This window comes from Micropterus salmoides, unplaced genomic scaffold (assembly GCF_014851395.1).
Source record: "Micropterus salmoides isolate LMB-PRFRI ecotype aquatic unplaced genomic scaffold, ASM1485139v1 Ms_hic_scaffold_16, whole genome shotgun sequence".
In the NCBI taxonomy this organism is placed as follows: Eukaryota; Metazoa; Chordata; class Actinopteri; order Centrarchiformes; family Centrarchidae; genus Micropterus; species Micropterus salmoides.
The window spans coordinates 26,839,850-26,864,599 of NW_024040707.1; the positions used below are offsets into that span (position 1 = coordinate 26,839,850).

The 24,750-nt window shown below is 40.5% G+C and overlaps 1 protein-coding gene across 5 annotated transcripts in view; it reads left to right on the forward strand.

The window, feature by feature from the left end:
• The window catches only part of usp19 (ubiquitin specific peptidase 19), a 36,087-nt gene extending 12,374 nt beyond the window's left edge, over positions 1–23,713 (forward strand). For 2 of the 5 annotated variants that reach the window (XM_038723163.1, XM_038723168.1), the window contains 18 exons: positions 854–969; positions 4,611–4,849; positions 5,633–5,825; positions 6,533–6,666; positions 6,891–7,049; positions 7,311–7,421; positions 7,555–7,665; positions 7,756–7,857; positions 8,465–8,605; positions 8,703–8,821; positions 8,958–9,101; positions 11,321–11,712; positions 11,808–11,918; positions 13,082–13,298; positions 16,781–16,933; positions 17,082–17,248; positions 17,402–17,577; positions 19,553–22,423. In XM_038723163.1, coding sequence (XP_038579091.1) covers positions 854–969; positions 4,611–4,849; positions 5,633–5,825; positions 6,533–6,666; positions 6,891–7,049; positions 7,311–7,421; positions 7,555–7,665; positions 7,756–7,857; positions 8,465–8,605; positions 8,703–8,821; positions 8,958–9,101; positions 11,321–11,712; positions 11,808–11,918; positions 13,082–13,298; positions 16,781–16,933; positions 17,082–17,248; positions 17,402–17,577; positions 19,553–19,819 — 3,052 coding nt within the window. In that variant the 3' untranslated portion in view covers positions 19,820–22,423. Of the gene's footprint in view, positions 1–853; positions 970–4,610; positions 4,850–5,632; positions 5,826–6,532; positions 6,667–6,890; positions 7,050–7,310; positions 7,422–7,554; positions 7,666–7,755; positions 7,858–8,464; positions 8,606–8,702; positions 8,822–8,957; positions 9,102–11,320; positions 11,713–11,807; positions 11,919–13,081; positions 13,299–16,780; positions 16,934–17,081; positions 17,249–17,401; positions 17,578–19,552; positions 22,424–22,537 lie in introns of those variants that run through there. The other 3 variants (XM_038723164.1, XM_038723166.1, XM_038723167.1) reach the window with 3 other exon arrangements.
• Positions 23,714–24,750: the final 1,037 nt, after the last annotated feature.

The following is a 24,750-nucleotide window of genomic DNA, read 5'->3' on the forward strand; positions in this document are numbered from 1 at the left end:
ATGATATGTTTCCCTGTGACGGCCAGATGGCTTTGATAGCAGAAAAATAAAAAATACATAGATAGCGGCTGGTGCTGAAATAGATATCAGTCAGTCCTCTGGCGGGATGAAGTCTGACGCTCCGCATGATCCATGATAAGATTAATGTCAATAAAGCATGCTGTCAATATTTTAGAGAGCCCACAAATCATGCTTTTAGGGGGAGCTAAGTTCCCCCTGGCTCCCCCGTAGTACGCACCCTGAATTTCCTCAGGGAAATGAATATAAGCGTCCATAGGTTTACGAATGTGGATCAAACGCCGGGCGCACACACACTGCAGCACGTGCCTTATTGTGAGCATGTGCAAAAGTGTCCTTATAATCAAGTAATAAGGGGGGAAAAATATACGCAGTTATTTGGAATTCCTAACAGGAGTCCCCCACAGTACCTACTGAGCTAAACACGCACAGGAGCATACAAGGATTTGAAATAATTTGACTTTTGGGCCAATGCCTGACTTATTTACTGACCCCTGGCATAAATGTTATTTTCTTTTGTCCTGTGTCATATTACTGAAGTACTCATGAAAGATTCATGAAGCATCAGTTGCTTTTCAAAATCAAATCACAACAGTCTTAATTTTCAACAGTGGATACAAATTCTTGTTAAAGGAGCAGCTTTTAATATCTGATCATCCTTTGTGTCATCATTGAAATGATTTAATATGTCTTTCAAACATTCAGTATGTTAGAATGATGAAGATCACCCTCAAACTTTAGTGAGGAAAACACTAATAACAGATTGTTGGTGAGCTGCAGCCTCCTTTTTGTCTTTTAATCTGAACGGTCTACTTTTCTGTCCCCCGTGCATCAGGAACCTGATCCAGCCTGAGCAGTGCAGCTACTCTTTCACCCCGTCCAGACTGGACATCATCCTGAAGAAGAGACACAGCCAGCGCTGGGGGGGTCTAGAGGCCCCTGCCACACAAGGTTCAATTCAATTCAATTCAGTTTTATTTATATAGTGCCAATTCATAACAGAAGTTATCTCATTGCGCTTTTCATATAGAGCATCTAGACCGTACTCTTTGTAATGTTTTTTTACAGACCCAACAACCCACATTGTGAATAAGCACTTGATGACGGTGGAAAGGAAAAACTACCTCTTACAAATAATAAAAAGATTAATAATAATAATAACTGTAGCAGCGGGTGGCTTTCCACCATAGATCCAGACTCTACTGCTCCAGATGCAGAAAGCCACGGGTGGAGAGAAACAAGAAAGCACAAAACTACGAGAGAGGGAGGAAATGAAGTCTGATGGTCAAAGTTGTGCATTAATGTGATAGGAAAACATAGAGAGGGAGAGGAAGAGGAGAGTGTAGCTAAGTGCATCATGGGAAGTCTCCCAGCAGTCTAGGCCTACAGCACAACTAAGGGATGGTTCTGGGCTCACCTGAGCCAGTGTTAACTATAAGCTCTTTAACATATGATGGTGCCTGATCGTTAAGAGCTTTGTAGGTGAGGAGAATGATTTTAAATTCCATTCTCGATTTTACAGGGAGCCAGTGCAGAGAAGCTAATACAAGAGCAATATGATCTCTTTTCCTAGTTCGTAATAGTATATGTTCCGCAGCATTCTGGATCAAGGTGTGCTGCCGGACTTCTCCTTGATAACGTGTGTGGGTGTAAGTTTTTGATGTTGCATGTGTGGTGAAATGATCTTGTTGTAACATTCAAGGTCAGAGACAACACATATAAAACTTCTCAAATCTTCTTTATATCTATTTAAAACTATCTTTAAAAAATATACTTTCCATACATACAAAATCTGCAATTTTTTCTATATATGTCTGTGCTTTTGGGAACTCATGTTGCCCTTGAAGCCCATGAAATTGGTTAAATTCATAGAAGATTTTGGTAACTGTTTATTTTATGGGTTTATAATATCTAAATAACTTCCTAGTAATTCCCTTAGCTTGTAATTACAGGGGAAATTGAGACAATGTTCAATCGATACACACGTCAGCTGAGCAAGCTTACAGATACAAGCATACACATAATGGAACTTACTACTATACTATATTAAATTATTAAATTACTAGTGAATATATATTTATTTGGGTGCGGAAGCCCTAAGCAGCCATCGACTCAAATGTTTATTTTTGTTCAGTTGGTAGAGCGCAAGCTTCATAGTCATATGGTTGCATGTTTGATCCTCACTGAACACCAAATTTTTCTTCTATTTTTTTTTTTTTATAATCCTCGTCAAAAAAGTTCATATGAAGAGACTGTTTCTGTGCTCACAATAAAACATATGCTGGACTGTGTGCATCGTGGCGATTGGTCCACATCCATCAACCTATGGACTTTCCCCATCATTTCCAGGCAGAGAAAATTCCTATTTGTCATTCAGAGGAATACGTTTAACTTAACACATTTCCTGACGGCTATTTCGGAAGTTTCTTAATAGCCGTCAGGAAATGTTGAAGGAAGTGCTTCTAATATCTGCAGGGCTTAAAGCAAGAAATCTTTCTGTGCCTGAAATGTGTTCGGGGTTTACGACAAAGATAGAGGGTTTGGGGCAAGAGTGTAACTTTTTGTTGAAAAGGGTTAGGGTTACATAGGGACTCAGATTAGGGTTGTGACATACACTTAGCTCACTAAACATGAAGAAACACAAATTTGGGTTCACAAGAAGAAGACGAGAAGACAATTGTACACTGGTTTGATAAAACGTTCAATGCGGAAATATATGATGGGGGTCAGGGGGTCCTCCCCCAGAAGATTTTGAGCATTAAACAGTTCATTTCCTGCATTGTGGTAACATTTTCTGCCACCACCTATAATTAGTGCTGAAAGTGGAAAATATAGGCACTGGTAGTTAGTGCTGGGCAATACGGCCGAAAATGTTTCATGTCACATCATTCAATGTGGACTATTCTTATGATAAATGTCAAATCATTATAAGGCAGATTTTTGCTCCTGAGTGAAAGTTGAAGAAACCAGATGGTTAATTGTTGTTTTAAACTGTTTTTATGGTCAGAACAAACACTTAATGCCAAACAGTGGATCCATTGTGTCCCATATGTTCATTTATTTGTGGCAGCCTGCCACAATATCAACACTGACCGCCACACATTGATATTCGATATTTTAATTTTTTTTACTAGGCCTATTTAAAATTGTATTTGATGTGGGACGCCGTCGGACGCCCAGCTTAAAAAAAAGTTATTAGCAAGCACGTAAGGAGCCTAGCAAATAAGAAGAGCAAAGTTAACGTTAGAGTACAGCTGAGTTGTCGAGGTTAGCATGTTGTTTATAGCTGGTGCCTCAGTTACACAGTCATTCTGTGGGAAACACTGGGATCACTTAACAAATCTGAGGTAAAACAGTCAAAACAATTATGACTAAGTAAATTTCAATTAAGTAATCTTTTTTTCAGTCCCTTTTCCTCAACAAATTAAAGTGCTGATTTGTTTGTGATTCAAATGAATTAAGTCAAACACTTATTAAACATTTGTTATATTGTTATTGAGGAAAATTATATTGCAATAATTATCATTAGTGTTTTATAGCCCAGCCGTGCTGGTACTCCCCATTCCCATGGGGGCTCACGGCTGCATGAAAGGCACGGAGCTTCTACCTGCTCTATCTCCGACGACAGAGATTAGCAAACAAGCGAGAATGAGACAGATGAGCGCCACATAGAGCCCACCAGTACGCAAGTACAATGTAGAAGTAACTTACTGGTAGCGGTGGCCCACTTCAAGCACTGCCTATTATCAAAATTGACACCACTTATCTGTGAAGCCGTACTCCAACGGTGGATTACATTCCACAAAAATGGCCTTGGCACGTTGGCAAAGGTCCAGACGATGCAATCCATTTTAATATTTAGTCCAAAACGCATTATTATAACAATAAATACACACGGACTGCTATTGCGTTGCTTTATATCAGCCTAACTACAGCTAGCATGTAAACAAAAAACACGTCTACACGTTGACCTTTTGAGTGACACCATATTTGACCCAATAGAAACTTCCATGTCCTGTCCACAGCCTACAATAGCCAATGAGTGTCCACATAGCCAGGAAGTGCTACACACACACACACACTCACACACAATGCAAGAATATTGTCCACAGACATATTTATATATTGTCGAATACAGAAACGCCTCTCGCCGGTATCAGCACAGCGCCGGAGAACTTTAAGCCCTGTATCTGAAATATACGTCGACTGTATTTAAGTTACATTGCTGATGTTTGAAGTGTTGGAGTTTAGCAAATCAAAATGGCAAACTTACAAGACTTTGCTTCAGTTTACCATCTCCAGGAACCTCTTTCAATACTACACAGTGTGTACTGATAAATTTACAAATTAATATGTCCCATAGATCTAACGAGCTTACACTCCACATTGCATTCCCTCGGATACTCAGCGAGACACCACCCAAGTGTGAGGCTGATCTGATGGACAAGACAGTCCTTACCTTATAGTTAGAAGATTGTCAAGTAAATGCTATAGGTTATACACTACAATTTATAACTATTTATGTCCATTACTGTCCAGCTTCTTGTTGACCTTTATCTTCTAACCACAAGCTTCATTCTCCTCTGTTTAAGGTGCAGTGGGTGGCGCCAAGGTCGCTGTACCCTCCAGCCCTACCTGCATGGAAAAGAGCCAGCCAGGCAGCAGCCAGCATAGCCTCCCAGCTAAAGAAGAGCCTCCAAGGGTCGGGGAGGAGAAACCCAAGGCCTCCAAGACCTCTTCTAGAGTGGAGGATGGCGGTCTGGACACCGTAGCTTCTCGCACTGTCTCTGAGCATGTTGCCATCACCAAGCCAGAGCCCTCTGTTACCACGGTGAGTAGAAAGATGAATAATGTATGTGTTCCCACAGAAAGCAAAGCAAATTTTTGCCTCGCTTTTCGTGAGTGACGCAAGTAAACACAACCCGCCAACATTTAATCTGTTTGCAGTGATATGAACCGAAAATCAACATTTTGCTGTGATTCATTTGCAATGAGCGGATCAAGACAATGCAGAAATGACTACATCATGATGCCGATGTGTTAACATATAAATTCATGCTTTGTCAGGTTTGTCCGCAAGATGATAAACTTTTTAATATGCTTGCTTTCTAAAGTACAACCAGTAGCTCGAATCAAGTAACAGACACACATTTTCATAATTTACCAGGTAGTTTAACGTCCTCGCTTACTTTTCTCTGTTTAAATATGAAGTGGTATCATGGAGCTCTGGTTGCCCACAGAGGTTTACTAAAACGACAGTGGAGGTCAGTGGAGGAAACAGGTGGCTTGCTGCAGAGAAGTGAGAGTGAAGATAAATCTACTTTTTAATCCCAAAAGTAAAAAAAAACAACAATTTACTCTTAGCTTAACTCTTATTCAAGTTGCGAAAATTTGCGTCATTGCATTAATTTTAGATGTAATTGCACAGTAAGAATAGAAAGGTGAGAAAAGAAGAGATATTGATAATATAAACTTGAGGTTTGGATGGTTGTTGAACCAAACTAATTTTAAAAAAATGCTATATTGCTATTACTAATTGCTATAGGCAGAAGTGAAGATGCATATGATGTTGGTCTAATTTGTGGAATCGGTGTGTAAATCTTTCCTGTCTCAGCCTAAACCCACCTGCATGGTGCAGCCCATGACTCATGCACCTCCTGCCAGCAATGAGCGTCATGAAGAAGAGGAGGAGAAGAAGGTCTGCCTGCCTGGTTTTACAGGATTGGTCAACCTCGGCAACACCTGCTTCATGAATAGTGTCATCCAGTCCCTGTCCAACACCAGAGAACTCAGGGATTACTTCCATGGTAAATAGTATCTAGTTTGCTTCAGCCTGAACCATAACAAAATAAATTATTGTCGGTATATTTAATTGCCATTCTTAAGAAAAGCTCTTCATGTCAACCAAATGCATCATTTATCATACAACTTTATACTGCTGTTAAAGACCAGTAATGTTGTGTTGCCAAGAAATATTTATAATGGTGTGTTTAGTGGTGCTTGGGTACACAGATAATGATATGATAATTATTGCCCAAAAAATTCCCACAGGGGCACATTTAACGAGGACTCTGCAACTTCAAGTAGTTTTATCTGCATAAGCTATTTATACTGTAGTTTCTGCAGTTCAAGCATTCAAAACATTGAAATAATTGCTGTAAAATCTAGGTCACCTAGTTCTTCTGTATTTAACCAAAGTATTTTTTTTTTTTACATTAATTATAGCAATAACCAACAGCAAACGCAACTCTGTGGCCTGCACATGTAAAATGTTTTAAAACAAATGAAAGGTTTACCTAATGTATTTTCATGACTGTGTTTTAATCGTGTTTAAAGACACGTGTACTGTTTCCATCCGCATCCACATGAAGTAGTTCCAAGATTATTTTGGTAACGTTTTACCACGATGATTTTCCATGTGTCCCCGCTTGTGCCTGTGTCTAAGCTCCCAGTGACTTCTGTGGTTGATGTCTGGTTCCATTATGTCATCCCTGGATTTTCTGTGACCCTGCAGATCGAGCATTTGAGGCAGAAATCAACTGCAGTAACCCACTGGGAACAGGAGGCAGGCTAGCCATTGGTTTTGCTGTGCTGCTCAGGGCCCTTTGGAAAGGAACACATCATGCCTTCCAACCCTCAAAACTCAAGGTATGCAAGCAGTACCCAGAGATTTTCCATGTGTAAACTAAATCTTTATTTGCTGAGTATGCTAAGAAGTGTTTTACTTGGGGAGTGTTCAATCTGTCGATGACCTCAAGGGTCAAATTTTTAACATCATGCTTTCCTTAGGGGAAACTTGAAATGCCAAACTTAGAAAGGACAGTATGATCTGTGTGGTCATTTACACTTTCCTTCCTTTTTGTCATTTGCAGGCGATTGTGGCCAGTAAAGCTAGTCAGTTCACAGGTTATGCCCAACACGATGCCCAGGAGTTCATGGCTTTTTTGCTGGACGGGCTCCACGAGGACTTGAACCGCATCCAAAATAAACCTTACACAGAGACAGTCGACTCTGATGGGCGGCTGGATGAGGTAGGAGTTCATCTCATCTGTAAAGTATCAAAATATCTAGGGGTGGCAGAGGCTGGCGGGAAATACATTTCAGTTACTGCTGTGAGAAGTGTGCTTACTTTGTACACAGGTGTTTAAGTAGAATCATTTACACTTAAATCATTATGTTACACAGCAAAACGACAAAGTAAAAGACACTTATTTTGTAAAGATTACTACCATTCCTCCTACAGTCTTGTTAAGCCTTGATGATCTGATGATGTCTTTTGTCTGTTGGTGCAGGTTGTGGCGGAGGAGGCATGGCAGAGGCACAAGATGAGAAATGACTCCTTTATAGTGGACCTCTTCCAAGGCCAGTTCAAATCCAAGCTCGTCTGCCCCACGTGTTCCAAGGTAACACATTATTTCTAACACTTAACACTTTCCACATGTTTTACTTTCTTTAAAGGAAATGCTTTAAAATGTTTGCCTTGTTAAAGTGATGACTAATCTACCTCCTTTCACATTCTCTCTTCTTCATCTTCAGGTGTCTATCACCTTCGACCCTTTCCTCTACCTGCCTGTGCCCTTGCCCCAGAAACAAAAGGTGCTCTCCGTTTACTACTTTGCTAAGGAACCTCATAAAAAACCCATCAAGGTAAGATAAAATAACTTATTTCCAGACACCACTTAAATGGTCAAACTACTCACAGCGTCACTTAACAATGTATGTTTATGTGTTTCTCAGTTTTTGGTGAGTGTCAGCAAGGAGAACTCCAGCACGGCTGAAGTCCTCGAATCCATCTCCAGGAGTGTCAGGGTCAAACCAGAGAACCTCAGACTGGCAGAGGTTAGATATTTAACATATTCTGGAAGTGTTTCCCACAGAATGACAGTGTACTCGCACACCGGCTTGCCCCGCTCCGCCTCTTTCTCTTCCTCTCTTCCTGTATCTGTCAGCTCTGTTGACTTGTTCATCAGCAGTATGTTTTATAAAGTGGCCCACGGTTCAGTTTTCACAGCAGCAGGTGAGCCGCTTATGGAGGAGGCTTGCTGTTTATAACGAAACTTATTGAAACCAACATGGTACCGAATGACATTGTCACTAACCATGTGTGTTCACAGTTGCTTTACCTGGTCCGTGCTTGTAAAATATCCACCGTGTCATCATCTCCTAACGTAGAGACCAGTGAACATCTGTCTCTGTCTCTTTGTGTGTTTCATTGCAAAGCGTGTGCAGTAGCAGTAAACCACCCAGAAAAGTTAGAGCGAGGGGAGATTGTCCACTAATTATCAGTCATGGATAAATAAACAACAAGACAAATAAAAATAAAGCTATCATGCCAAAGTCTGTGTGTGGGAAACACTGATTCAGAATTCACACCACGACAGAAATGTATTTCAGAAATGTCTTGATGAAGGACAATGGACTGGACATTATTTTTCCCTCCTCTCAGGTGGGGAAAAAACGTTTCCAACGCGTGTTCCTGCCGTCCCATTCCCTGGACACAGTATCCTCCTCTGACATGTTGTTCTGCTTTGAGGTGCTTTCCAAAGACATGGCCAAAGAGAGAGTGGTATTGCTCAGAGTGCAGCAGGTAATAAAAACCCGAGATTACATTTCTACAGCATGTTAAATATGTCAGTGTTTACAGATGTTGACGGGGCTTTCTTTGCCCTCTGTTTGCCCTACAGAGACTTCAGGTTCCTAATATTGCCATCTCAAAGTGTGCTGCCTGCCTAAAGCCTCCAGTGTCTGAGGAAGACAAGCTGAAGCGGTGCACTCGCTGCTATCGTGTGGGCTACTGCAATCAGTGAGTTCTACTAGCAGTTCCACTAAATTACACATCAAGATTGTTAGAAACAAATTTGTTGGGGGGATTTTCTTCTTAAGTGAACTCCATTAATTTTTATGTAAACATATTAACTTTTATGCCCTTCACTTCCCAGAGTGTGTCAGAAGACCCACTGGCCCAATCACAAGGGTCTGTGTCGACCCAACACAGAGAACGTGGGCCTGCCTTTCCTGGTCAGCGTGCCAGAGTCTCGACTCTCCTATTCCCGCCTCACCCAGCTGCTAGAGGGTTACTCCAGGTACACAGTCAGTTAACTTGCAGTTCTTAGTGCTCATCATATTTGAAATATAACATGGCCCACACATATAATTTCAGGTTTGAATGAATCATAGATACATAATGTGCAAGAACCAGCTGAATGCCTTTATTTATTTTTTTTATTCTGTTTATGCACTGATGGACATTTTAACACACAGCAGAATTCACTATCAAATGTTAAGTTATCAAATTGAAGCGAAAATATATCTTTGGATTTGAGCAGGGGTTGGTATCACTCGTCCTCACAAGTGTCGTTAGGCATGACTTTGACGGCAAAAAATGTTTTTACAGTGTATCTGAAAAGTCTTAAATAAAATAAATATAAATTTAAATATATTAAATATTTTGGCTTGCTTGCCAGAGCTATACAATAAGGTTTTTAAGGAAAAGATTCTTTTTTAGGAACACAGTAAAAAATGTTCAAGTAACACAGAGTTTCACAAACTATTTAACCATTAGAGGCCTTAAACATTTGTTGAAGCTTTTGAAAATATTGAAACAGATGTTTTGAAAAATTGACGTTGAAAACAGCTTTTAAAACACTGATCACTCATCACAAAAAACATTACTGTGATTGGTGCCTGTGTAGTTTTTGAACCAGGGACGGATTCATGATACACCAGCAGCACCCAAACAACCCACACCTTATGTAAACAAGACTACTGAACAGAATTAACGCAAAGGCTACGCCGTCCATTCGATGCAGAAGTTTAAATCACACTTTACAATCACTTTAGTAAAACAGAACAAGGGGAACGTGTTGCTCTCAGGAGGAGGCTAGGAGCACATACTGGCACACTGCGCAGTGGAAATCTGCATCTTTCCACTGAAGAAGCTCCTTCCACAACATGGAGGAGAAACTAGTTTAAATGAGTGTATTAGTATTTATATTATTATAATAACATTAGATAAAAAGTTACATTTTAATCTAATAGTTAGTATGTTAATATATTAATGAATTAATTTTAGCATATGCATTGTAATTTTATGTAATAATATGCTATATAGCTCACCACAGGTATAATATTTATTCCGGTTGGACAGCAGTTTCATATTTGTTAGTTTTCATTCATTAAATCCGAAAAATGGCCTACATTGGTCTCTTAATTTGTTAATGCTACTAACGTTATCTCATCAATAATCAGAACCATTCATACAGGAGGAGTTCCACATTTTAAAAGTTTACTGTAGCACCTCAAACTTTTTTTAATGTCCCGCTCCATGCAGGCTGTAATTGGTCAGTTGACGAAAAGTGAAACTGACGAGCACGTCTATTTAATGAAAAGTTGAACATGTTTCAACAAAAAGGCACCTGATATAGCTAAATAGCCAGCTAGCAAAACCTACAACCTCCTTATCTTCTCCCTGCTGTCTTCTGTGTCACCGTAGCCTACGGTAGGTTGTAGTTACTCGCATATTGTGCTCGTAAATCATTTTTCCGGTTCGCACGTGTGGATTTTTAGGGACATATGCGAGCAAAATAGTCTCACTGTAGAGGCCTGCTTGCTGTATTGGTAGTATGTTAGTTCTAAAATGTTTTTGAATATGATTTGGGAGATATTCAGGTCACATTTGTTTAATTAATTATATCATTAGAAATTATTGTTATATCTTGCAGGCAAATGCAAACAAATACTTGTTATCAGTGTTATTCCTGGCTCAAAATGAGACAGAAGTAGTACCAGCCTGATTGTAAACACCGTGCCTTCAACTGGCTCAAGCCAACACTTTTTAAAAGCAACGTATTTTAAGAGACAAATGACAATTATCACGTTTAATGCATATAAAATATGGCCTTTAAAAAAAGATGACCTTTTCAACATAAAAAAAATAAAATAACATTAAAAACCAATGTGTTCATTTACACAGTTAACGAACCGTAAGATGATTAAATCAAGTAGAACATCAGCTCTTATTTTGATTTGAAGTTCTTGCTAGAAAAAAGTTTTTAATCATGATGACACTGCTAGATTTGACGTGGGCGGACACCTTGTAATTCTCTATGCTGGAAAAACCTGATTAATAAATAAATCCAGGCCATATGTCTGAATGACAAAAAGCTATTATTTTAACAAATAAATGAATCTGCTAGTGTATATTCAGGAGAGATAAAATGCATGTCAGCTCAATATCGCTGTAAAGAATCACTCGAATGTAAAATGTAGTGAGCTGTAATCTCCTCAATGTCTCTCTGTGCAGGTTTTCTGTCAACGTGTTTCAGCCTCCTTTCCAGTCAGACAGGACATCCCCCGAAACATCCCAGTGCCGGGTTGACCTCCCCACAATGCCACCAGGCTCTCCTGATGGTCTTGGGCCTGGGGAAGAGGCCATGGGTGGTAGCAGTACTGTAGAAGCAGGTGATCCGGAGCTGGAGAGCCACTCTCTGCTGCCTGAATCTCAGGCAGAGTATGCTCAGGCCTCAGCCCTCCACTCTGGGGAGTCAGATTCTCTCTTCTCGTCTCAGACCTCACTCTCCACCACACGGACTTCAGATTCAGGATTCTCTGAGCCAAACTCCTCTACTTCCTGCTGGGCTTCGGACCCTCATGCTGAAAAAGAGACTTCATGTGAGAAGGCAGTACGGCCAGAAGGTAATAACAAAGCTATTAAGGGTCACGTGCTACAGTATTTCTGTGATTTATTTTTATTTGTTTCTACATCTTCATTCTTGCCATTTATTTTGCAGCGGCAGTAACAGGGTATCAGCATCCAAGTGAATCGGCGTCAGGCCATGCCAGTCAGTTCTACATAGCTTATCTGGACTCTAACAACAAGGAACAGAGGCTGGATGAGAAAGGTACGACCAAAAAGAAAAGCCAGTCCTCTTCTCATATTTGGTCCATTGCATGTTTATATTTAATGTTCAGTTTTTGTTGAGACTGGCAGTGAAGTTGATTTACTGTACCTCTATAGTAACATTTAAGTATGTTAAGTAATAGTTTGTGGTTAACTAAGTTGTAAGGTGTCATGAGTTTTTCTCATGTCTTGACAGGCTGAAAACTTACTTGTACTGTACAGTTACCCAAGATTGTACTAGAAACAATAATAACAATAATAATCTTCTTTAAAACCAAATATTATTGCGACTTGGCCTTGACAGATAACATGGAAAGTGTAAGCCAAGAGTGTGAAACATTGTCACTGTTTCTGCACCACAGTCCATTAGAAACCACATAATAGATAAAGTTCATACAAACATTGACATGGGAAACATTTAATTTCTCTGTGATTATGTATCCTCGCCAAAACTACCCGCCAGCAATAATATCTGGTCCGTGGCCAGATTATGGTGCTTTGATAGCGGCAAACAAAATTAAAAAATAAATTCTTTGAGAGCGGTGCTGAAATAGATCTCAGTTATGACAGCAACAGTTACTCACATAATCACTTAATGCAAAATAAAAGTGTGAGAATTTTTTTTGCCCCCATGCTTTATTTCAAGTAGAGCTTTTACTTTGACAATTTCTAAACAACATTAAAAAAGAGTCCGTAGCATGCACAGTAACTTGTGTTATTTGCATAGTACAAAATATTTAAAAACAAATACCAAAACTAAAACACTGTCAGTGCATTAGGGCTTTTTCACTTCCAAGACCCAATCAGAAAGCCAGATGCGAGTGTCTGTGTATCATTTCTAAAGTCCTCTGTTATCGCCTGTCCGCAATAAAATGCTATCCCGGAGTTTTAAAACAAAAAACATGTGAGACGTAGTTTCTTTGTGTCCAAGCAGAGTAAAACAGCTCCTGTAATCCCAGAGTGGGTGATCAGCATCTAAAAAGGCAGGGTTGGGGATAGTACCAGATCTTAATAACGGAACAGCTTTTCACAGCTTGGTAATCAGCTGAGGCAAAAAGAGAGGCTGTGTTTACTAACTGATGGACAGTCCTGAAAATAAATCTGGGGTATACATAGTCCAACAGATCAGAATCTTTTTTTCTTCACCCCCCAACCCCTCTGCAGAGGATGTGCTGGCGGACCTCCCCGAAGACTCACTCCTGGAGCTGGTGTGGAAAAACAACGAGCGTTTGAAGGAGTACGTCCTGGTGAGCTCCAAGGAACTGGAGTATGAGGAGGACCCCGGCTCTCTGAGTGAGACGGCCAGAGCAGGACACTTCACGCTGGAGCAGTGCCTCAACCTCTTCACAAAGCCAGAGGTGCTGGCACCAGAGGAGGCATGGTAGGGATCTTTATTTTGTGACTGCATAATCTAATGTTGTCTCTCTCCTGTCTCTTTAGTTTTGGTTTCTCTCTTGTTTTCCACTGTCCCAGGTTGTCTCTACATTGTGGAGCATTATATTAAAACTGTGGAGCATTGTCTCTTTGTTTTCCAGTTTGACTTATCACATACCAATAGCAGTTGGACTCTCTCTAATAATAACACAAAAACTTGTGACAAAATGACTTTAGTGCACTTCTTCACTTATGAGACACAGTATGAATCCATGATAAGAAATATCCCTGAAATAGAAACTGGTGACATGTGGTAGCTGGCAGTCATTCCTGATGGGTGACAATAACTGAAGTGACTAATGTTCATTTGAAGCTACCAATTATGTTTAATAATTAATTAATCTGCCAACTAATGTTTTAATTAGTTATGTAGTCGTAAAAAAATATTTAATAATTTCCCAGAACTCGAGGTGATGTCTTGAAATTGCTTGTTTTGAATGACCAACACGCCAAAACATAAAGATATTAAGTAGGTAGGTTTATTGTCACAACATAACAAGTTATAGAGAGAAATTGTGTTTTGTAACTCCTTTCTGCTGCATAGCAGGCAATATAAATGAATTAGATATATATATATATAGATATACAGTGGGTACGGAAAGTATTCAGACCCCTTTAAATTTTTCACTCTTTGTTTCATTGCAGCCATTTTCCAAAAATCAAAAAAGTTAATTTTATTTCTCAGTAATGTACACTCAGCACTCCATCTTGACAGAAAAAAAACAGAAATGTAGAAATTTTTGCAAATTTATTAAAAAAGAAAAACTGAAATATCACATGGTCATAAGTATTCAGACCCTTTGCCCTTTACACTCATATTTAACTCAGGTGCTGTCTATTTCTTCTGATCATCCTTGAGATGGTTCTACACCTTCATTTGAGTCCAGCTGTGTTTGATTATACTGATTGGACTTGATTAGGAAAGCCACACACCTGTCTATATAAGACCTTACAGCTCACAGTGCATGTCAGAGCAAATGAGAATCATGAGGTCAAAGGAACTGCCTGAAGAGCTCAGAGACAAATTGTGGCAAGGCACAGATCTGGCCAAGGTTACAAAAAAATTTCTGCTGCACTTAAGGTTCCTAAGAGCACAGTGGCCTCCATAATCCTCAAATGGAAGACGTTTGGGACGACCAGAACCCTTCCTAGAGCTGGCCGTCCGGCCAAACTGAGCTATCGGGGGAGAAGAGCCTTGGTGAGAGAGGTAAAGAAGAACCCAAAGGTCACTGTGGCTGAGCTCCAGAGATGCAGTCGGGAGATGGGAGAAAGTTGTAGTAAGTCAACCATCACTGCAGCAATCCACCAGTCGGGGCTTTATGGCAGAGTGGCCCGACGGAAGCCTCTCCTCAGTGCAAGACACATGAAAGCCCGCATGGAGTTTGCTAAACAACACCTGAAGGACTCCAAGATGGTGATAAATAAGATCCTCTGGTCTGATGAGACCAAGATAGAACTTTTTGGCCTTAATTCTAAGCGGTATGTGTGGAGAAAACCAGGCACTGCTCATCACCTGTCCAATACAGTCTCAACAGTGAAGCAGGGTGGTGGCAGCATCATGCTGTGGGGTGTTTTTCAGCTGCAGGGACAGGACGACTGGTTGCAATCGAGGGAAAGATGAATGCGGCCAAGTACAGGGATATCCTGGACGAAAACCTTTTCCAGAGTGCTCTGGACCTCAGACTGGGCCGAAGGTTTACCTTCCAACAAGACAATGACCCTAAGCACACCGCTAAAATAACGAAGGAGTGGCTTCACAACAACTCCGTGGCTGTTCTTGAATGGCCCAGCCAGAGCCCTGACTTAAACCCAATTGAGCATCTCTGGAGAGACCTGAAAATGGCTGTCCACCAACGTTTACCATCCAACCTGACAGAACTGGAGAGGATCTGCAAGGAGGAATGGCAGAGGATACCCAAATCCAGATGTGAAAAACTTGTTGCATCTTTCCCAAAACGACTCATGGCTGTATTAGATCAAAAGGGTGCTTCTACTAAATACTGAGCAAAGGGTCTGAATACTTATGACCATGTGATATTTCAGTTTTTCTTTTTTAATAAATTTGCAAAAATTTCTACATTTCTGTTTTTTTCTGTCAAGATGGGGTGCTGAGTGTACATTACTGAGAAATAAAATGAACTTTTTTGATTTTTGGAAAATAGCTGCAATGAAACAAAGAGTGAAAAATTTAAAGGGGTCTGAATACTTTCCGTACCCACTGTATATAGATATATATAGATAGATAGAGATAGAGAGATAGAGATAGAGATATAGATATAGAGATAGAGATATAGAGATATATAGAGATAGATATAGAGATATAGATATATATATATCTATATATATATATGTTTAGGTTTAGGTAAATCTGCATGAAAAAGCTACTTCTTTTTTTGCCAACAGTCTGCACGCTTGCAGCTGAAGAATGCCCATAAGGTTTTCATCTCTTTCACTAACAGCTGTCCACTTACTGCTGGACAGAGTCTCGCTCTTGTTTTGTTACACATTTGAATTTGTCTCCGTCACAACCGGCAAACTTGCCGAAATCCTCCTCCTCCAACATGACTCTCACCCACAGGGCCCTTGGCTAGAGGGTCAGCAGTCGCATCATAATCTGGGTCTGAATCTTCTAATTCATTGTTGTTATCGTCCTCAAAGTAACAGCTGTAATTGGCCTAAATGTCGTTCCACTTGCTCAGCTCAGCGATTAGGCCATCACTGTCTGAAGCGCAGCTTTGGAAACTTGCGGCCCACACAGAGGAAACATTTGAGAATACAAATCACATAATGCATTTCATCAGTCACGTGTCTTAAAACCAATGACATCTACTAAAACGCCTACATGTAGCAGCCTGCCTTAAAGGTAGAAGTGTGCAGACGTTGAATTCGGTCTCAATGGTTTTGTGATTTACATTTCATTCTGAAAATATGATGTACTTCTACTTTGTAGAAATGATTTGGTTGCTGGTTCCAGTAGTTCTATGACAAATCAGCGAACCTCAAAGAAGTTAACATATTCATTGTTATTTTTTTCTTTTTAGGTTGTAGGTTTATTGCAGATAAGAGGAGCTAGACTAGGAGACACTTTAAAACTTGTGAATGAGGCACAAAAGGATTTACTGAGAATGGTTTTGTTGCACACACAGATCCCCACAGCCATTATGGTCCAAGGCTGAGGCAGATCCTGGCAGTGTTTAATTCAAGGGCGGTCCAAGCATACAACGAAACATGTAATATTAAACCACCTGTTAAAGCCGTATTCAGCGATGGCCATGGTTCTGGTTGCCACAAGTCAGGACACCTTATGTTCTGCATTTCGTTTTGTTATACCTGCTTACAGGTGTGGTTATACTGACTGACGTCTTTCATTACTTTAAGCAGGGCAGTGTAGAACAGTGAGCCTATATCAAGGCTATGTCTGTTTTTAAGGTACTGTCCAAAGTGCCAGCAGCACCGAGAGGCCTCCAAGCAACTGCTGCTGTGGCGTCTGCCCAACGTTTTGATCATCCAGCTCAAACGCTTCTCGTTCAGGAGCTTCATCTGGAGGGACAAGATCAATGACATGGTTGACTTTCCCGTCAGGTAAATGCAGTAAAAAGTTGAATTTCCGCCACGCATATCCATCTGCAACACAACACTTAATTTCTATGTAAAAAGATGTGATGTTTTTCAAATGCACGGTGTTCCCCCATTTTGATCACATAGCTCCTAATGTAATCTTGTCTTCTAGAAATCTGGATCTGAGTAAGTTCTGTATTGGCCAGAAGGATGAGATGCAACAACCCCCAATCTACGACTTATATGCAGTCATCAACCACTATGGAGGAATGATTGGAGGCCACTACACAGCTTATGCTCGCCTGCCCAGTGACAAGAACAGCCAGCGCAGTGATGTTGGTGAGTGTGCAGTCAGTGAGGTTTATTCCCATCTTTAACTATTGATAATTCTGACAATTTTTCCATCCTCCTATTTATTCTGTTCTCTTCTACAACCCTGTTGCCAAACTGTCGGCCCTTCCTCCTCCTCTACCCATCCTCCCTGTCCCACAGGCTGGCGTCTGTTTGATGACAGTACTGTGACAATGGTGGAGGAGAGTCAGGTGGTGACGCGCTACGCCTACGTCCTGTTCTACCGACGACGAAACTCTCCCGTGGAGAGGCCGCCGCGCTTCCTCAGGCCTGTAGGAGCCGAGTCGCCTACTGCTGCAGGAGCTACAGCTAGCCAGGTGAGGGCGCCACAACAGTAAGAGAAATGATCCGTTTCACACTGGAACGTGGTAGCCAAGGTTAAGCTTCTATCTAAGGTTGTTATATCCCTTGGCTAACTCACACGACCCCTGATATTCAGTTTAATTTTCAGGATTTCACATGGGACACGCATTTTGTTCTGCACACAGCATTTCTGGTGATTAGAATCCAATTTAACAGGTTAATTAAAGCAACACGAACTCTTTAAAATGCTAATGTGTTGCAGTGTAGTCCAGGGTTGAATGGTTTAGCTTGGTGGAAAGTGTTGAAAATAGTGAAAATACCCTGATTACAGCATCACAATTGATGCAATAAATATGTTTCTCACCAACAAAACTTGACTTAAAATGGGAGACTCTGCTTGCAGATACATGCCATTACAATTTGGGCGTCCCATGTTTGTTTTACGTGGTATAGAACAGATCGGGCCTGCTGTGTTCAAATCCACCTTTCACAGGGTTTGAGAAATTGATAAATGTGTCAACCGCTCTCCAGGAATTAGTCTTGGCAGAATCTCCTGCTGTGAGATGCTTATTAACTACAGCCCAGTGGGTTCGTAATGGAGAGACCCATCACTGAGATGCTCTTGTTAAATGTACCTCAACAAACCTCAGCTGTCAGGCAGCATCAGCATCTTGTGCCATTTAATTATTCGTAGCTTCAATGGAGCGCAGTGCTTTAACTTAGTAGAATGTAAGGATTTCTGTTGCGGCTGAGAGAGAAAGGCGAATGCGCTTAATCAGCTGCAAACCCATATAGAGTAGAGGAAGTTAAGTGTGGAAAAATTGGCAGGGCATGGTTTCTTTCACTCGTGATGACCCTTGTTTCGGACTTCTGGAGATAAACTTTAAACTCTGTATCCAGAGATTTTCCCCTCTCTGTAGACTCTAAACGAGTGCTGTGTTCTGTTCATACAGTTAGTTTTTATCACAAAGGTTGTCAGCTGAAAATGACATGAAACTGTGTGAGATTTTTAACTTCTTTTCCATGTTTTCTTAAGGCACATTGATTTAACAGGTTTGCAGAGAATGTATTTAAGCCAGTAGTCAATTTCAGTCATATGCCAGTGTCTCCCACATATAGACTTTACTTGGCCCAGGTATATTTGCTGACCTATTTTAGCATTTTGCAGAGAGACACAGAGAGAGATGTTATCTGGTATTACGTTACAAGACTCGGACACGGTGGATATTTTACAACCACGGACCAGGTAAAGCAGCAGTTAACAGGAAATACACCAGTGCAGATATCATTCAGTAACATGTTGGTTTGGATCGTTTCTATAGGCTACGTCATTAACAAGCCTCTTCCACATGCAGCGCACTGGCTGCTGTAAAAACTGAACTGCGGGTGGAAAAACCCAAAATACCGGTTCTGTTTTTGTTTTTTTTATTTGGCTCTCTAAAACATACTGCTGATGGAGAAAGTCAGCAGAGCAGACACATACAGGGAGAGAGACACAGAAAGAGGCGAGGCTTGCAGGTGTGTTTGCAGTAAGAGACCAGAGGTGTAGTTCCCCGCCACAGTCATTCTGTGAGAAACACTGCATATGTGTTAACTATTTGATGTACCATGTTGGTAATTGTTGTAGACAGAATGGGTAAAACAACTTCTTACCATGGGGTTTCACAGGAAAGGGCTTGAGGAGAACAGCTGAGATGTTCTTGTGCTTTTGATTTGCTCAGCTTTGTTTACTTGTAAATCATGTGAATCCTGCACACTTAACCGTCTGATTTCTGGGGGAAAAAAGCCTCTCAAACTGTCCCAAGTTTGTCCCTAAACTATCAAACAGCGAAGGGATGTAGTTAGCTCTTTACAAATCACTGTAATCACAAAGGTTAATCTGAAACTGAAGTAGCCAAGCTAAATGTTTCTTGTAAACACATTGTAAACATAGTATTTGTTAGACCACGCCTTTTCCCAGAAGCTGACACCGGTTTCCGCCAATCGCAGGCCTCTCTAATATGGCGGGAACTAGAGGAAGAAGAGGAGGGGCTTGACGAAGGGCCCCGCGGACTGTTCCGCTCTGCACAGCGGAGGGGACAAACCGCAAGGAACAGAGATGAGGAAGACGAAGACAGAGCTAAAGCGTCGATGCGGCGGCACCGCAGGCAGAGGATGTCGGACTATCCCGACGATGACTGTGTGCGATACTTTGTGCTGGGCACCCTGGCAGCTGTGTTTGCTCTGTTTGTTAATTTGGTCTACCCTCTCCTTTAGAAAGGAATATGAATGTGAGGCTGGTCAAACAAGGAGAGGTTAGGTAGGAAACCTGGGAAAAGGCACATGAAGTTTTAATACTTGCCAATCCTCTTGAGTAAGAAGCGAGGAAGTCATCAATCCGTCTTCAGCTAGTAAAATGATTGTCTGTTCTACCCAAAACTACAACACATGAAGTGTATGTATAAGGCACTACTCAACCCTTTAAAATCATAAAAAAACTTATAGTTAAAGCAGCAGTAGAGGAATACTAACAGCAAACAGTGCTGGTATAATGACTCTAAACTCTTCACTGCATTACCTCTATGCATTGTACTTTTGCTTCCAGTGTGTGCTTTTCAATTATTTAGTTTTAACGTCACATTTTTGTAAATAGTTCTCAGATGATGATCTCTGACAGCCTCAAACACCCACACTAATATTTAATCCTGGAACAACACTAGTGTGAAAGTACATTCTAAGGACCAGGGAGGCCACCAGATACAGTTTAAAGCTCTGCGAAAAAGCTAGTAAGTGGACCTTTTTAGATGAGATGCTTTTGTGAAATAAACGATAAAGTTGTACAGTAACCTATCAAATGCTTATAAGCTCATAATTATGACAAACTGATTCTAGTACAAAAAGTTGATTTGGAGCTACAGATGAAGCCACTGCTGAAGGCCTTTTGTTTTTATTGCACTACACACTCAAGCCGATAAGATTGCAAATTTCTGCAGTACAAATGCCAGATAGATGAATGAAGTATATGTGAGAAGAGACACTTTAACAGTGACTCGTTTTAAATGTTATCATGAAGCAAAGAGAACCCTCTATTTTTTGTGTCCCTTACTGTTCTTGCCTTTTTCATGTCCTTTAAAGAGAGCACTGATTTATGGGCCTTCAATATTGCTCTTTGTGTCCAGCAACCATGTGTTTTTAAATGGGTTCTTTCAGCAGTGTGTTCGGTAGTTTGCTGTATTTATTTTTTATTTTCCAGTGTTTGTTTGTCTGTTTTAGTTGCTTTTTATTCAACACTTGAAGCCATAGCCAGGTGAGGATTTTAAATTCTCAGGATGAAATGTTGCTCTGTGTGTTTTTAAAAATCCTTCAAAATAAGATGAGAAATTAACTGATGCAGTCTTGTCACAGCCAAGTTAAAGGATATTTTCGGTATATTTAAACCTGGACCCTATTTTGGTGTCGAAATAACTAGTATGTACAAAATGTTTTGGAATCCTTGCAGTAGTAGGATCCAGTTCCGGTTCTGAAATCTCAAGACAGGCGAGTTGTTGCAGGAAACGACCGTGGAAACGAGGGAGAGGCGTTTGTTATATATGTAGAGAAGCTGCTAGCAAGACCGTTTCTTAACGTTAATCCAACTAAAAAAGAGCCTCAGCTCTGATTCACGTTTGCACGGTCATCTTCCTGCAACAACACTCTCGTGAGATTTCAGACCAAGAACTGTCCTTGAGCGAGACACAAGGGGTGTGACCGGGTGTTACCAGGGTATTACGTTTAAGGCACCAGGTATAACCGCCTCAGCCTGTCGGATGAAAAAAAGAACCACTTTTTGTGGATGTAATTCTTACGGGCACAATTGCCCCGAAGATGCTGAAGCTTCTGCACGGATTCGTAATGTTTTTGAACCCACTAGTCATTTCGACACCAAAATATGTGAAAATAGGGCCCAGGTTAAAAAAAAAAATACAGAAATTATCCTTTAATGATTATGGAGTTGCCGTCCACCTCTAAATGTTTCTGAATGTTTTGGTGTCATGCCCTTTTGAATGGAAAGTGCCAGAGTTATTGATTATGGACACCTGTGGAGCTCTAAAAAATTCTATTTAATTAAAAAAAGTTCTGGATGATTTTATTATATTTGTTATAATTGGCTTTTTAATGTCTTAACACTTTCTGAGACTCCCAACTGTCCATAGATCATGTCTTTACTCTGTTGCTTCAGTGGTTGTCAGTGTGTATGTGGGTCTCAGGGAAATCCCAGTGCTCTTAAGGTATCAAGGCAGAGTAGCGTGACCTATGTTTGCCTTAAATGCTCGGCAAAGCTCAGAGCACCGTCAGACTGTGAATACTTGACTCTGATATATGCAAGGCTTAAGTCCATCTAGGTTTAAGATTGTTTATAAGGTAAAGCTGGTGTTCAGCATACACTATTTTGAAGAGTTTGTGTGAAACCTCCCGGTACCCAACATAAACAGCAGTAGTGGGATCAACTGATGTTAAACTCATATGTAGACAGTTCAAGTTCAACTTAAAGGGGTTTTTGGCACAAACTGGTGCTGGTTTTAAACATCTAGATGCTTTGGGGTTTTTGTTAAGTTGACTAGATTTAAATGGACCTGTCTGAAGGATGCAACTATGTATGTGAGGTCTGCTATGAAATGTTATTTGGAAAGAATAATCATGACTTGAATTTTGTGAAGAAATGAAGGTCTCTTATCTGTAATATACTTTGATTCGCTGAATAAAATTATTGCAAGTACTGTATTTTTAAGAAAATCCATTTTACTTTCACTGCAATCATGTGTCTAGATACCTCCATCTAAATGCTGCTTTCTAAGATATAAAGTATTATATTCCTTTTGGAAATAAAAAAGCACATTTATAGTCTTTGTGTATATTATTTGTCATGTTACATCCTCACTATTTTCTTCAAACAGATGAAATATCCCAGATAACTAAATCAGCATTATTTACTGTTAACACTGGTTTATTTTACAGGCCTCTAGCCAGTCACTATATGGGACAGACCTGGACCCTGAAGGACCCCCTATGTTGACCCCAGAGGTTCCCTCTGACCTCTTCTCCCACTCTGGAGAGTGTGCAGCACCATCCTACAGCAACATGGAGGAGGTGGACTAGTCATGGCGAGAACTACGGGAAATGCAGATCAGACCTGGTGATCCAGGGACGTCCCAAGTGGAAGCTCATCCTCAGCTAAAGACACATCAGTGCCCTTTAATTACACAGGCATCCCATCTCTGAATCCCAAAACAACGCTGCAATGCTAGAAGATCTGGAGGTGGTCTTTGAGGATTTTTGAGGAAGTGACTGCACTCGCTTGTGAAAGACCTTCAGATGCACATATAGATGTGTACTCAGTACTAACTAGACACTCACACCATTGATATACTCACATTAACATACTTACCCATTGATCAAGACTTAACAAGCTGTATATGTAGTTATATTCATCCAATGCATAAAGTCTCAAACACACACACACAGAACACACACTCACTTAACAGTTCAGTGGAACGCCTGCCAGGCTTCCACGCACCAACGCACCTTGTGGTCTGGTTTCAAGCTAAAAACCTGACTGCTATCCTTGACCAGACCGCTTAATCCCTGGCTAAAGCTACGGTATATTAGGGTACATTTTGGGAGTTTGAGTGAAGATTGTTGTAATGTGTGTAAATCTTTTCTCTTTGTTTTGTTTTCTGAGGCGTTGCCTGGTTTGATTTGTTTGTGGCAGACTATTCTGTAACTCGGATTGGAACTGGAGCAACAGATGTAAAGGAAAGTGAGAAAGGTGCTGACCTACTTTTTTATTTTAACACGGGCACACGCCTTTTCAGTTGTCTGTCGCTTTATAAACATTTGGCTTCTGTTGCTGTAGCGTATTGTTGTTATTTTTCATTTTTTGTACTGGTTAGATATTCAATCCTGTGGATGCAATTGTCAAAGGCTTCAGTATAAACTGAAATGTGCATGATTGCATGTTCACCTCCCCTCCCCCGTGAAACTTTGCAACAATTAATTCAGTTTTGCGAGAGTTGTCCAGTCTCACCTCTCCCCTCCTTTGTAATGGACTGCGTATATAAAGTGGGATCATTAAGAATACTGCTGTGGATACATATAAACGGTTAACATAAATAAAAACAATTTTGGAAACTACTGACAGTGTTTTCTCACAGTCGTAGTAGACATGATGAACTAATCTTGATCAAACCTCACAGATCTTTTCCCCATACCCCCAGGGGCCCTGAAGGTACCAGAATCTCTGTTTGGCAATTTGGTCATGGAAACTAAATTTGCGTTTGATCAAAATAGTCACACACTAACTGGGCAGGTGGTCCTCCAACATAGTACAATAGAGTACAATTAAACTGAGAATTGATTTAAGTAATTTATCAAGATGAAATGCCGAACATTCTCTGGTTCCAGCTGTGAGGATGTATCACTTGTCTCTGTTTTATATAATTTGGCTTTTGGAAAATAAGCAACATATCATTCAAAATCAGAAAGAATCATTAGTTGCAGCCCAGTGTGTGCTGTTGCTCATAGATAGGTATAAGCAGCAGCATATACACACAAAGCGGGGCAACAGGGTGGTCAGTAGGGGCCCACTACTTGTTTTTACCCCAGAGCCCCTTAGCAGGGTGATCTGGCCCTCCCTCAGGACTGTGTGGGCAGGTACGAACACTTTCTAACTTACACTTTCACCTTTTTTTAACCTTTACAAAACAATCATAAATCAATCGTTTAAAAACAAATACAGCAACATATATAAATGGATAAGAACAAAAAGTGGAAATTGGCCTTTACAGTAGACAATTTAACATGTCACATTAGGAAAAGCACATCTTACGTGTTCTAACGCATTTACCAAAACAGAGAATTTCAGCACAAGAGAGTTACGGCCCTTCTATCGTCATTAAAAACATGTTTCTAAAGTGTTTGCTGTTTTAAACGGAATATCTTTTTTTCTGTATAATATTTGTGAAGAAAAATTGACTTATGCCAACAGTACCAACTTGCCAATTTAAAGGTTGTTTATCCACTAACACTTTCATCTTTCTTATTAGTCCACGGAGCTTTGTGATTTTATTCAACTGAGGTCTAATTAGCCAGAATGACTCAAAACACCTGTGGGGATATGGCAAAGGAGTAGTGGGTGTTTTAAAATCCCGCTGGTATTTATCTTATACTAC